This window comes from Tamandua tetradactyla, chromosome 14, assembly GCF_023851605.1.
Source record: "Tamandua tetradactyla isolate mTamTet1 chromosome 14, mTamTet1.pri, whole genome shotgun sequence".
NCBI lineage: Eukaryota > Metazoa > Chordata > Mammalia > Pilosa > Myrmecophagidae > Tamandua > Tamandua tetradactyla.
Genome location: NC_135340.1, coordinates 82455801 through 82470667, shown reverse-complemented (window position 1 = coordinate 82470667; position 14867 = coordinate 82455801). Strand labels below are relative to the sequence as shown.

The window sequence follows — 14867 nt, the reverse complement described above, 5'->3', positions numbered from 1 at the left end:
CCAGGAGCACTGATTGTTGTTGTTTTTATTTTTTTCAGGAGCTGAACCGTTTACGAAAGGCTGCCCTGGCCTTTGGTTTCTTGGACCTGCTGAAGGGGGTGGCTGACATGCTGGAAAGGGAGTGTACACTGCTGCCTGACACAGCCCACCCCGATGCTGCCTTCCAGCTCACCCATGCTGCCCAGCAACTCAAGCTGGCCAGCACGGGCACCTCCGAGTATGCTGCTTATGACCACAACATCACACCTCTGCAGACAGACTTCTCTGGGAGCAGCACTGAAAGAATGTGAAGATGACTTTTAGAGCCTTCTTTCTTTTTCATTTCCAGGGTCAAAGTGATTTAAGGTAAAAAAACAAAACCTTTTCCAATCTGCTCATCTCTGGAATAGCTACCCAAAGACCTTCCTGAAGCTGCTGAGAAGCATCACTTACTGGTTTGAATGATCTACCACAGTCTGAGAAGGGTTCTGAAGGGTGGTGGCTGGTTGGGCTTTAATTTTTGTTTTCTGGGGTTCAGAGATTTTAGGCCCAAAGATACCTCTTGCTCTGGTGATGGGTACATCTCCTAGAAGCTTGAATGACTGGCAAGCTCAGAGCTCCTCCTGTCCTCAGGAAAACTGCCTAGCAAGAGATCTCTGGTTTCATGAAAGGCACTGTCTCATCTCTCCAGTTTTATATTGCAACCATAAGGACATTTTTAAACTTCTACCTTGGAATGAGCAACCCATACCCTCTGTGGCTGGCTAAGTACAAGACCAACACCACTAAGTTTCAGAACTTTCCTTAGAACTTGGGTAAAAAGTAGAGGTAACCCTTAGGTGCTTTTGGTATATCTTGAGATACAGACTTTTAAACAGCAACCACACATGTGTAAAATGATTCTTGTTTCATCCAGGTTTTTGTTGTTTTTTTAATGAAAATAAAATTATTTGATTTTCTATAAAACGGTTTCACTGTGAAACTAGTTACTATCCTGTGATCTGAATAGAACTTTACCTTCCTCAGTGGCACGAATTAGGCCTCACTGCCTAAGCCAGATGCAGTCCAGCTAAATTCTAACAGATTTCTATATTCAAAATCAGCTATGGTTCCAATTCATCCACTAGCTTCATGACCTAGGGCAAGGCTTTATTTACATAAAATAATTTTATAAATATTTATTTCAAATAGCTCTGGGGACCTTGTAAGGGACAACCCCCTCAGGCCTCTTAAACCTTTTATAGCCACTTCAACAGAACAAATGCTTTTGACTTACTATGCTGAACTTCACCATAATATTTTGTCTGCACAAAGGACAATGCAGTGTGAAACAATGTGAAAAACATTAAACTAAATGATCTTTAAGCACAAATTATTAAGATTTTGATTGTAAATGATTTAATAGAAATACACCATCTTTTTTGTTTCCCAGACAAATAAAACACTTTGTAACAATCACTAAGAATACAGTATTCTGCCACAAGGATGCAGCACAATTAACTGCAAAGCTGATAGGCCCAATTACATAGAGGAACTCAGTCAAAAGAACATCAAAAATCAGCACAAACAAGGGTTGACAAAGATCCAGGCATGCAAAATATCCTTCAATGCAATGAATTTTTAAGAAATCAGCCAGCTTATGAGAATCAGATTAAAGTCAAAGTTTCCATCAAACAGCATAACTCATTGAATCCCCTTTCCCCCAGGAACAACAGAAATAGCAGAACTGAAAGGGCTCTTGTGCCTTAAATTTTTACACAAGCCTCACTTCCAACACTTATTACTTGTTTTACTTGGAAGGTATTGAAGGGAACTGCTGTTTTTTAGAATAGCCAACCTTTATAATGTCTAGTGTTTTTCTGTTCCGCTATTGTTGGTGTGTGTCTGCCAGGAATCCTTTTTTAAAGGATCAGCTGGTGGCTCTACAGCCAGTGTTCCCTCTCAGTTTCTACTGTACTACTGAAGACAAGTGAAAAAACTACTTTAACAAGGGCAAAATAAAATTAGGCATTGTCAGAAATAGCCCTATCACTTATCCTGATAGGTACACAAGTAAATGGACACAGCAAGTGTGGGGGAAGGAAACTGACTTTATGTTTATGCACAGCTTAAGACAGGTTTGTAGGTGTTGCTTATTAGCCTGGCCTATGTGAATGCCTCCAACTGGCCACTGGCATCACCAACAACTGCCTTACTGCCAGTCTAGCCCACATATGTTTGTTCCCTTGGGCCCCTGTAGTTATTTCAATTTGGAACCCTTCATAATCATACTGTTTTCTAAATAATGTTTTATCTTTCTTTAGTGTTGAAAATAGTTCTAATTTAGTTAGAAATGAAATGATCGTGGTGTTCCAAGGTTCTGATTTGTTTCTCTCAAGTCGTTCTGTGCCTCTCTAATGTCCACACTGCTAAGCACTGTGTCATTCAGAGACCCATAGATATCAGATCTGATATATGTTCCTTAGCTACCACCCTGACTGAGCCTAACCTAATAATCAAGAGGTCAATACCACCCCGCTTAAGTAGCCCCTTAGGTACAGAATATATTAGGTCCGACCTGAGTCATTTTTACAGCCTCCTATAAAATGACGATCTTGCTTTTCTTCACAAGCATAGCTGAAAAGAACAAATCCCAACTGGGAGAATGGCTGTTACCGTCTAGGGTTAGGACACTGAAGAAATATTCCTGGCCTGTATGAAACAGACTGACTGGACATGGAGTGGGGTGGAGGCAGGGCTTAGCCTTTTCCTCTCACTAACTTAATATACAAGAATGAACCTGTCATCAGATATCAGGAATCCATGTCATGCAACTACTACATTAAGATAATACGGTAAATTCAGGAATGTTACTGTGGGAAAGGGAGATATCCTCAATGAGAATTTAATCGTTTAAAAAAAAATCTTTAAATCTTACATCAGTACAAGACAGTAAAACTGTAAGAATCATAGATTAGACTCAAACTAACAAGAAACCACAGAAATCTTTTTTTAGTGCATCTTTTTCTTTTTTTGTCCATAACGCCGCCTGCGCTGTTTATAAAGGTGGCGGAAATTAATGAATAACCCTGAAAAAGAAAAGAGGCCAATTAGAAGTGAGAATCTTTGTGCGTCTACTTACAACCAGAAGCGCTTAAGGCAGGGAGTTTCGAGTTGTCCCTTTAAGCACTTAGCTTTTTATAACTGCTCAGGAAGTACAACTAAGAACAAATCATAAACAATGAACTAGAGACAACCCAATTTTTTTTTCCTGGTGGGTTTATGATTTATTTTTTTCTCATATTTTATTATGAAATTTCTCAAACAAAAAAGGTTAAATCATTGTACAGTGAACACCACCTAGATTCTAAACTTTTTACTGTACTTTAATCATCTATCTGTTCATCCCAACATCTCATTTTTTCATGTATTTCAATGTAAGTTTCAGACAACAGTATAAGTACTTCACTCTTAAACAGTTCATTAATTAGAATGAAGTATTTGTTTTTTCTTTTACAGTAAAATTTATATTCAATGAAATGCACAGATCTGTAGTGCATTTCATTCTGTATTCAAGGCTCCTCAATAACACGGACTGAGCAACGGTATGAAAGGTATGAGGCACTTCCCTAGGAAGCACGATTCAGTGGATTAAAAACAGGATCTGGGAGTTAAAAAAAAAAAAATTTCAATCCCCCTTGACCAATGACTATTTCTGTGGTTTAGCTTCTCCTCAGTTTCTTCATTTATACAATTAGGGGTAAAAATACTAATTTTACAGACTTACTGTGAAAGAACACATGTTTAAAAGCACTTCAATCTATATACAAATGTAACTCTTTATACTGCTTCTGAATTCTAAATGTGAATCTAGGATTTACTTCATTCTGAAGAATAAGAAAAGAGCAACTACAGATTCTTTATAGCAAAACTAAATATGAACAAAAAGCCTTGCAAATTAAAGTAACAACATAACATAAAAGAAGAGATACTAGGATTAGTGCACATTAAAATACTTCTATCCCTCCAACTTTCTTTTGCTATTATTTACTAATATTTAGTAGTCTTTCTAATTCCTATTTAACACTTTCATTATGCTCATCTCATGGAAACTAGTTATATACTAGTACATACTAGATACTGAATTTATCTAGTAGTTAAGGTTAAAAATCCTCTTAATGAGTGAATTTTCCAAACTGAAGTTTACTCCCTTAATAAGACAAAGCATTTTAATATTTTTGGTTAGAAATCTTTCTGAAATGGGATATAATCTTTGCTGAAATAGAAAAGAAGAAATGGAAAAAGCAAAAACTTATCCTTTGGCAAATGGCCCATACCCATAATGTTTATTATTTAACTGTGCTTCTGCCATATACTGATATCTTGATCCTGAGCATACCAAAAGGGTATAGGTCTCTAATCCCCTAATACTAAATGACCGAGATCACTGGGCTTTCTGGCTTCTTGGGGTTACTTTTTGTGCTCCCCTCAGTGTCTGGGGCAGCCAGCCTCCATGATGGCCCTCAGTGATCCGTGTGCAGTTGCCTCCCCTTGTGTACTAGGTAGGTGGATCTGCACAACTAACAGAATATAGCAGAGATGATGGTCTGTCACTCCTGAGATTAGGTATGGAAGGCAGTGTGTCTTCTGGATCTCTCTCTCTCTCTTCTCTCTGAATACTTGTTCTGGGGGCAGCCATATCTTAAATAGCCACACAGAGGGACCGCATGGCAAGAAACTGAAGCCTTCTGTCAACAGCCGCGTGAGTGAGCTTGGAGCAGATCCTCCAACCCCAGTCAAGTCTGTAGAAACTGCAGCGCTTACTGACAGCCTGACTGCAACCTCATTCAAGATCTAAGCCAGAATCACCCTGCAGAAACCGCATGAGGTAATACATTTTTGTTGTTTTAAGCTGCTAAATTTGGTGGTAATTTGTTACACAGAAATAGATCATTAATATACTATCTACTGTCACATCCTTTTGTTGCTGGGAAACCAGACAACCATACTTATTTAGGGCCACCTTGTGTGCTTTGTGAAATAAAGCATGAGAAATACATAAATTACATTAAAATGTGTTAGAAGAGTATCTAAAGTAAAGTCCTAATAGTTGAGAAGGTTTTTAAATTTCTCATATCTGTGCTCATTCAGGTTTACTTCTTTTTTTCCTTAAGTTCTTGATTTTTATGAATCAATGAAAGAATGTATGGTTTCATATAAGCATAATAAATAAGCAGGCAGGTTTAACATGGAGAGCAATGGGGTTTTCCTGTAATTAGGCAGAAAGCTTTATGACAAATCTTGGTGGCTCAGAGGGCTTTATTGCCTTCTTCCTTCCCTGATGTCAGCTGTACCACTTCTGTAAACTCTGAATGATTAAGCAAAATGAGTTTCTTACTCTATTTTAAAAGAGCTTCTTATACTGTTTTAAACCATAAATATTTTATGATCTATTCCTAATGATCAAGACCACTTCAAGAAGATAATTCAATTGCTGGAAATTTGGAAGTAAATACTTTCATTACAGCATATTCTCCTAGTGGGTCAATTCTTGCAAAATAATCCTTTCCTAACTTCATACCACTCTTTTGGAAATAAAAATCCTACTAAAGACTTCTAAAACTCTGAGTGATTTAAATCTGCCAACTAAGAAGTGATAGGAAAAATTCTATTACAGAGGCAATACTTACCTAAAAATAATAGTATAAGATACATCTGAAGAAAAAAGGAAAATCTAACTTTGATTTTCATTGGATATGGCAATGTGAAACTGAATCTTCCTGTTTCATTGAATATTGGAATGGACTGGATCACTGAGATGGCTAAAAGCAGAAATGAGTACTTGTTAGAACCAAATGAAATATGGTTACATCTAGTGTTAGACCCTTCCAACCCCCAGTACTTCGGGACTGAATCATAAACACAACAAAAAACATGTTCAAGCCTTAATCAGCATTCCTGGGGGTGTGAACTCACTTGCAAATAGAACTTCTGAAGATGTGATTAGTTAAGGCATGGACTTACTGGTGAATTAGAATCTCTGAAGGTCCTATTTAGGTGCAGCCAAGCTAAATCAGGTTAGGCCTTAATCCATTTGAATGGAGGCCTTATAAAGAGAGTAGATTCGGACACAGTTAGAAACCCCTCAGGAGGAAGTAAGAAGTCAACTGAAACCAAAAGAGTAGGCACAAGGAGAGAGAGATGACTACGTGATGGGAGGCAAAGATGCAAGCTAAGGAACCCCAAGGATTATACAAGCTAGTGACAGAACACTATAGACTTTGGGGAGAAAGTATGGCCTTAGAACCTAGAAGGCCTTCTGTCCCTACCTATGAATAGTATGAGCCTTCTGCCCCAACATTTGGAGGCAGTGGGCCTTCTACCCACTCCAAGAGAGTGCAACCACCACCTCCATGCTTGGAGAGGGTGGGGTCTCCGCCCTCTTTGTAGGGGAGACTATGGCTGCTGCCCCAGAGCTCAGAGAGGATGGCACTGCCACTCCAGCGGGCCTGGAGGACAAAGCATCAATCCACAGACTCTCAGACCCTGAAATCTAGTAGGAATTGCCCTGCTGGGTTTCAGACTTCCTTAGGACCTTTTCCTTCCAATTTCTCTTATTGGAATAATAATGGGGAGTTTATCTGATTCCTGTCCCACGATTGTACTCTGAAAGGCAATAATTTGTTTTCTAGGTTTCACAGGTCTACAGAGAAAGGAATTTTGCCCAAAGACAAACCTCCCCCATAATTGACTTTTTAAGAGTCTGGACTAAGAGTTATTTTTAAAATTGTTTGTGGCTTTTTAGATACTGGGACAGGAGAAATGTATTTGCATGTGGAAAGAACAAGTCTTTTTGGTGTACACAGGAAGGACTGTTAGGGATTGAATCATGTCCCCCACAAAACACATATTCAGGTCTTAATCAGCATTCCTGGGGCTGTGCAAATAGGACCTTTGAGAGATGTAATTATATTAAGACGTGGACTCACTGGTGAATATGACCTTTCAGGTGTGGCCAAACTGAATCAAGATAGGCCTTAATCTGTACGACTGGAGGCATTACAAAGAAAGGATATTCAGATAGTCAGAAAACCCACAAAAAGAAGCAAGAAGTCAGCTGAAACCAGAAAAGCAGACACAAGACAAAAGAGATTACCATGTGATCGGAGGCAGAGACGAAAGCTAAGAAAATCCAAAGACTGTGCAAGCTAGCACCAGAACATTACAGACTTTGGGGGAAAGCATGGCCTTACCAACGCCTTGATTTTGGACTTGTAGCCTCTGAAACTGTGGGCCATTAAATCCATGGTGCTTAAGCCTAGCTATTGTGTGGTATTTTTCACAGCAACCCTGGCAAAGACACCAGACCTCGAAATTTCAGTTCTGGGTTTGTTGAAAATGATTCCTCTTCTGTGCCACTTTGAATTTGTGGTAAACCCCCCAAAAGCCGTGTCCTTTAATCCTCATTCAATATTGTTGGGTGGGAATTTGATTAGACTATCTCCACAGAGATGTGACTCACCCAACTGTGGGTATTAACCTTTAAGTAGAGGGAGATGTGACCCCACCCATTCCAGGTGGGTCGTGATCAGTTCCTTTAAAAGAGGAAGTAAAATAAAAAAAAAGAGGAAGCATTTTGGGGAGAACCAGGAGATCCAGAGAGCCACCAGAACAAGAGCCTACTCTATTTAATGTGTAAGAATAACCTCCAGGATAACCTCTCGACTCTGTTTGGAATCTCTCAGCCACTGACACTTTATTTTGTCTCATTTCACTTTTCCCCTTTTGGTCAAGAAGGTTTTCTTAATCCCTTGGTGCTGAGTCCCAGCTCATTCTAGGATCTCTGTCTCGTTGCCAGGAGGGTCCACACCCCTGGAAGTCATGTCCCACATAGATAGGGGGAAGCGGTGAGTTTGCTTGTCGTGTTGGCTGAGAGAAAGAGGCCACATCTAAGCAACAAATGAGGTTCTCTTGGGGGTGACTCTTAGGCCTAATTTTAAGTAGGCTTGGCCTGTCCTTTGTGGGGTTAAGTTCATATGAACAAACAAAAAACATATTGCTTTTGTTGTCCCCACTGCTTGTGAGAATATCATGAATTCTCCACTTGAGGAAGCTGAATTTTCCCCCTTTCTCACCATTCCTCCAAGGGGACTTTGCAAGTACTTTTTTATTCACTGTTCAAATCCTTCTGGGATTTATAAAGCATCACCCTGGACAAATCTACAAATCTCATGCCGTACTCAAGTTTCCATGTACTTTTGGAGTTCAATTAAGCTGTCCACATAAATTATATTAGGAAATGAGGGCCAGTCATTTTTAAAGTTGCTATTCTGTAAAATAAAGTAATCTCTACCTCATTCACTCAATAGGTGTCTGCGAGAATAAAGCAAAGTCATCAATCTGAGGCTGCGCTGAAAAGTTAAAAATGCCATAAAATGGAAAGTGGGTAGTACAAGACAACCCAGCTTTAAACCTTACAAAAATAGCTACTTCCCTGGAACAGACTGGGTACCAACAAGTTTTATGGAGAGAAGCCACTAGAAAGAAATCCCTGATAAATCCAACACCCCATTTCATACTAAAGCTGCAAGAGCAAGGAAGAAAGGACTAGCCAATCAGCCTCTGGGAACACCTTGGAGTAAGCAATATCTTGAGTTTCTGAAGTACCTTCTGCCAAACATCCTAGAGGATATAAGGGAATCCACACAGTGTAACGAAGCCATGTGAGCACTTTCCATTCAATGTCAATGCAGGAAAGCATGTAAAACAGGTACCTGTTGAAAATAAGGAATTCAAATGTTAAAAGTCACTTCAGGTTCTAAATGTTACCCTAGAAAAATCATTCAAGTAGAATAATCATATCAGTAAGCCAGATATGGCTTCTTGAGAACAGAATTACAATCATGGGCTATTTATCCACAAACTCCCATCATATTCCCCCTCAAATCTTCAAAGGATATGAACTCTCTTTAATGTCAGCCTAAGTTTAGGTCTGAAATGGACCCTCTTTGGAATAGTTCAATATTTGAACTGGATGCTCAGAAGCTTTTTAGCTTTATTCCTAATTCTGATGTCAGTCATTTTATCTCTGGACAAATGAACTGTTATCAAAACTAAAGTATACAAAAAATTGCTCATCTAAAATCAGACATACTCTATTTTTTTTAAAGGTACAAAATAAGAAATTTGTTTCTTCCCAAATAGTTAAAGTTAACATTAAGGACCTATAATACTGTTTCACTTTTGTATTACAGTAGATCACAGGGTATACAAGGTGTTATGGGATAAAAACCACTTTAAAACACAATCTAACACTGCTGCTGTCTGTTCTACCTCTCACACGTTAACTCTGCCAAAATACCACCAAATCTAGAAGAGAGGGGTCAGTGTGAGAAATCTTTACTCCACTTGAATGAAAAGAAATAAAATATGTATGATCTGGTAAAGAAGAATACATCCACTTTCGATCTTTTTTAATAGATAAACGATATTTTATTATTTTAATAGATATTTTAAAAAGATATTTATTCTATAATAAATGAGAATGGAAGAATCAGATAAAAGGCTGAATCAAGCTTAAGTAATTTTGTAGTGAAAATACATCATTTTTTTCTATCATCTCTCGTAGAAAATCGGATTTAGCTAATTCCATTCAACCTTGACTGTTCCTTCAACCCCATGTTTCAGCCCTTTCAAGAACTTTTCCATGAAGATGGGTCATCTCTTTACAACAAGACAGCATGAAGCCTGAAGGGTAAGATGGGCCTGTCCTTTCTCTGGTTCTCTTCCTCTGCTCCCTAGTGCCCAAGCTGGCACTATGAACCAATGATGGCTTTAAAAAAATCTACCTCAGTTTTGCAGAGCTCATAGTGCATAGACTTTCCTCACAGATCATCTTAATCCCAACCAAATGAGACTCTGGTGTCTCAGACAGCAACTCCCTCCAGAAGACTGCTCCAGTGAGGGAGAGGCATGCAAATACCATTCTGACATTTCCACTCACCTGAAAATTTCAACTGTGCTCCATATATAAAACACAAAGAAAACCACAGCACTGTTCTGCATTTCTTCCACAGTACCAAGGATGATAAATAAAATGAAATTTCTTCCAAAAAGCTATTGAAAGGACCCAAAAGAAAAATGTTAATAATACACACTACATACACACACAAACCATATAAATATGTTGCCTGAAACCTGACCCCACTCAACTCAAGGTAAATGGAAAAGACTGAACCCAACTGGTTGACTCTTCTGCTTCAGATTTGTGACAATTTAAAAGTACCTAAACCAGGAGTATGGAATGCAGAGTGAATGTTCAATTGAACAGTTTCTTTTTGGAGTGATGGAAAAGTTTTAGTAATGGATGAGAAATTTTAAGTTGTATATATGTTATTAGAATAAAATTTTTTTAAATCATAGACTGTACAACACAGTGAACCCTAATGTAAACTATGGATTAGTTTAATAGCATAATCAAAACATTGTTTCATTAACTGTAACAAAAGTACTACACTAATGCAAAGTGTTAATAATAGGGAAAACTTATATTTGGCATTTGGAAACTACTTTCTGCATGATTTTTTTGTAAACCAACAAATTCTCTGATAAACATATAACTAAAATTTTTTTTAATAATTTTTTTAATAATCAAACCAGTCTTTCTGGATAGATAAATACTTTTTTTGGTGGGGAGGAGGGGGGTATAAATATATCATCATAAATAGTATATTAAAAAAAAATCCATTCAAACAGTTTAAAGAATGCAGCCAAAGTGTCAATGGCTGAGAGAGTCCAAACAGCATCAAGATGTTATCCTGGAGATTATTTTTACGCATAATATAGATATCACCTTTTTAGTTAAGATGTATTGGAGAGGTTGGAGGGAACTGCCTGAAAATATAGAGCTGTGTTCCAGTAGCCAGGTTTCTTGAAGATGATTGTATAATGATATAGCTTTCACAATGTGACTGTGATTGTGAAAACCTTGTGTCTGATGCTCCTTTTATCTACCTTATCAACAGATGAGTAAAACATATGGATTAAAAATAAATAGTAGGGGGAACAAAGGTTAAAATAAATTCAGTAGATTGAAATGCTAGTGATCAATGACAGGGAAGGGTAAGGGGTATGGTATGTATGAATTTTTTTCTGTTGTCTTTTTCTGAATTGATACAAATGTTCTAAGAAATTATCATGATGAATATGCAACTGTGATTATATTGTGAATTACTGATTATATATGTAGAACAGAATGATCATATGTTAAGAACGTTGTTATATAAATTTTTAATTAATAAAAAATTATATGCAAAAAATACACACACACACACACATATATATATATAAATATATATATATCTTAGTATAGGGCAGTGCAACAGTGACTCAGCAGGCAGAATTCTCACCTGCCATGCCAGAGACCCAGGTTCAATTCCCTGAGCCTGCTCATGCAAAAAAAACCAAAAAACATAAATATATATGTGTGTGTGTGTGTGTGTGTGTATCCTAATATATTTACTTTGGGATTTGCTCTTTAACTACTTATTAAACGATATTTTGAAATTTATCACTTTTCTGTATATATTTCACAATAAAAGATGTTTTTTTAAAAATACCCTAATATAGATCAAGGGTCATCAAACTTTGTCCCAGGGTCAATCTGGCCCACCACATGTTTTGTGTGTGTGTGTGTGTGTGTGTGCCCTTTTATTGGAACACAGCTATGCCCATTCATTTTACCTATTATTGCTTTCAGACCACAAAGGTAGAGTTGATCACTTGCGAAAGATGCCATCTGACCCTCAATGCCTAAATATATACATATTATTTGGCCCTGTACAGAAAGTTTGTCGACCCCTGGAAAATATCTCTAGAATGGCTGTCATTTTCTTTCAGTTACTGAACACCTCATTCCTCTGCCTTCTGGCTTCCTTTATTGCTGTTGAAAAGTCGACTTCTTTGAAGATACTCTGTTTTTAACCTCTAGCTATTTTTAAGATCTCCTTTTTGTCTTTGTTATTCCACAATTTCATTCTGATGTGTCCAAGGGTAGTTTTTATTTATCCTGCTTTTGATTTATTATGCTTCTTGAATCTATGTTTTGCTATCTTTCATCAGTTCTGGAAAACTTTCAGACATTATCCCTTCTAATCTCTTCTCTACCCCCACCTCTTCTCCTAAACATAGACATATGTTTAACCTTCCAACTCTATCCTCATGTCTCTTAATCTCTTTAAGGGATTCATTGTGTTAATTTCTTCAGATCCATCAGCCAGTTCACTACTTTGCTCTTTGGCTGTGTCTAATCTACTATAAAAAATGAGCCATTAAATTTAAAATAGTATTTTTCATTAGCAGAAGTTGTATTTGCCTCCTTTGCAGATCTGCTTAGTTATTTTTTAAAGTTTGTTGTTTCCTGCTCAAATAGCCAGGTACCCTTTTTTTCCCTTTAAACACTATTTTCTATTCTGATCTGACAATTCTAATATCTTAAGTCCTTACAGGTCTGTAGCTGCAGTCTGGGGTTTCTGCTGCTTCTTGCTCACAGTGCCTTGTTTCCTTGGTTTTATAATCTCTGACTGGAAACTGGTCACTCTCCTTGGAAACATATCTGTGGGATTCTCTGTTTTGGCCTCCACCATAGTCTGAGGAGGGCAACAGTAATCAAGGGTCACTTTAAATAAAAGTCATATTTTGAAGATTTCTGAACCATCCAGGTGGTGTAAAATCATTTGGAGGACAAGATTATGGTTGTGAATTCTTAAAGTAAATTTCTCCCTCTCCAGCAGGACAAACATTTGAGACAAAAAAATTTCCTTGTAGACTACAGAGAAGCTAGGCTGGGGGTAGGGGGAGGGTTTCAAACTTCTTTCTAATCTACCTTTACTATGGAGCTCTTTTGTGTTCTCAGTTTTACTGGGGGAAAGGTCCTTTACTGAACTCCCTAATTCAAGCAGGCTCTTAGTTTTACATCTCCAGTATTGTGATACTATAAAACTGAAGTATAAGTTCACTTGGTTTTTCAAATCCACTCATGGCAAAAGCCAGTGTCAGTGCTCAGCTTATCTCTGCTCTAGTATTCACTAAATTATTGGCCTGTTCATTAATACATCTGAGAGGGCCTATCTTACCTGCATTTTTAGCATGAGAGCTCAACAGGCCATGTTATCTGCCATAGTTCCTGAGATAGAATCTTCTAGGCTGTTTTTTTGCAAGCCAAGTTAACACATTTTATCTTATCACTGCGTAATTACTTTATGACAGATGTTTTTCATCAAACTACTTTGGCTAGTATTGAGCCTCTGATCCTTTTATCTTTTCTCAAAAGACAATGGAGGGCAGGCCACGGTGGCTCAGCAGGCAGAGTTCTCTGCCATGCAGGAGACCCGGGTTCATTTCCTGGTGCCTGCCGATGCAAAAAAAAAAAAAAGACAATGGAAAGAAGTGTACATGTTCACCTTCTTTGTCCCAGTTTCCTGTGCTCCTGACCGATACAGTTTTCTAGTTTGACTTGGTAGCCAGGAAATTGCATTCTAGTTGTTCATATCTTCAAGAATGCCTAAGAAGCCTCAAGAATGGGGACTACTATGTATATTCTGTGCACACAGTAAGCCCTCAATATGTTAAGTGATCCAATCAATTTGCTAACTTTTTATGGTAAATTCGGCTCCCATTTCCACTCAATTAGCCAGGTTCTGGCCCAAGAAACTGCCCAACTCCAGGGGACTTCACTCACACTGTATTCACTCACAGTCTGTGTGAGTGCCACTCCCTGGAGCCATGCAAAGTAATGTGATTCTGAACCTGTCCCTTCCATCTTGCCCTAAAAATTCAACCTTACTGTTTAATTATAAGAGTCCTTGATATACGAAGAATATTATTCCAGTATTAGTGGGTCACCCACCACCATCCCCCTTATTTTACTTAAATTTTTTTTTTATTGAGGCAAAATTCATTTAACATGCAGTTAACCATTTTAAAGTATACAACTCAGTGGCATTCAGTGTTTTCTTAATGTTGTACAACCACCACCTCTCTCTTTCAAAACTTTTTCATCACCCAAGAAGAACACTCCATACACATCAAGTGTCACTCCCATCCCCTCTCCCATTCCACCGCCTGGAAACCACCAATCTGCTTTCTGTCTCTATGGATTTGCTTATGCTGGATATTTCATATAAAATTACAATATCTGGCTTCTTTCACTGAGTATAATGTTTTCAAGGTTCATCAAAGTTCTAGCATTTATCAGTACACCTTCTAGCTTTTAAACTAAACGAAACACCTTCTTTCTAAGGGCAGATAACTCAACCATGATAATGCTATTAGATTAACACCCCATATCTTTTTATTTTTAATTAATTTACTTTTTATTTATGATATATAACCACATACAAACACAAACATTCTTATCATATGATCATTCCGTTCTTGTTATATAATCAGTAACTCACACTATCATCACATAGTTGTATATTCATCATCATGATCATTTCTTAGAACATCTGTATCAATTCAGAAAGAGCAATAAAAAAACAGAAAAAAATTCACACATACCATACCCGTTACCCCTCCCCTTCACCAATCACCAGCATTTCAATCTACTAAATTTATTTTAACATTTATTACCCCTATTACTTATTTATTTTTATCCATGTTCTACTTGTCCATCGATAAGGTAGACAAGAGGAGCATCAGACACAAGGCTCTCACAACCACAAGTCACACTGAGACAGCCATATATCATCATACAATTATCTTCAAGAAACATGGCCACCAGAGCACAGCTCCACATTTTCAGGCAGTTCCCTCCAGCCTCTCCATTACACCTTAACTAAACAGGTGATATCTACATAATGCATCAGAATAACCTCCAGGATAACCTCTCAACTCTGTTTGGAATCTCT

The 14867-nt window shown here is 37.8% G+C and overlaps 2 protein-coding genes across 4 annotated transcripts in view; one reads left to right on the top strand and one right to left on the bottom strand.

Moving 5' to 3' along the window:
- The window catches only part of INTS14 (integrator complex subunit 14), a 66975-nt gene extending 59982 nt beyond the window's left edge, over nucleotides 1–6993 (top strand). For all 3 annotated transcript variants that reach the window (XM_077128264.1, XM_077128265.1, XM_077128263.1), the window contains one exon: nucleotides 39–6993. In XM_077128264.1, the coding sequence (XP_076984379.1) occupies nucleotides 39–290 (252 nt within the window). In that variant the 3' untranslated portion in view covers nucleotides 291–6993. The remainder of the gene's footprint in view (nucleotides 1–38) is intronic.
- HACD3 (3-hydroxyacyl-CoA dehydratase 3) overlaps nucleotides 1352–14867 on the bottom strand; it is a 41961-nt gene continuing 28445 nt past the window's right edge. Inside the window, exons 8-11 of the mRNA XM_077128266.1 lie at nucleotides 9962–10074; nucleotides 8626–8732; nucleotides 5649–5780; nucleotides 1352–3047 (exon numbers count right to left, since the gene is read on the bottom strand). Of these exons, the coding sequence (XP_076984381.1) occupies nucleotides 2971–3047; nucleotides 5649–5780; nucleotides 8626–8732; nucleotides 9962–10074 (429 nt within the window). The 3' untranslated portion in view covers nucleotides 1352–2970. The remainder of the gene's footprint in view (nucleotides 3048–5648; nucleotides 5781–8625; nucleotides 8733–9961; nucleotides 10075–14867) is intronic.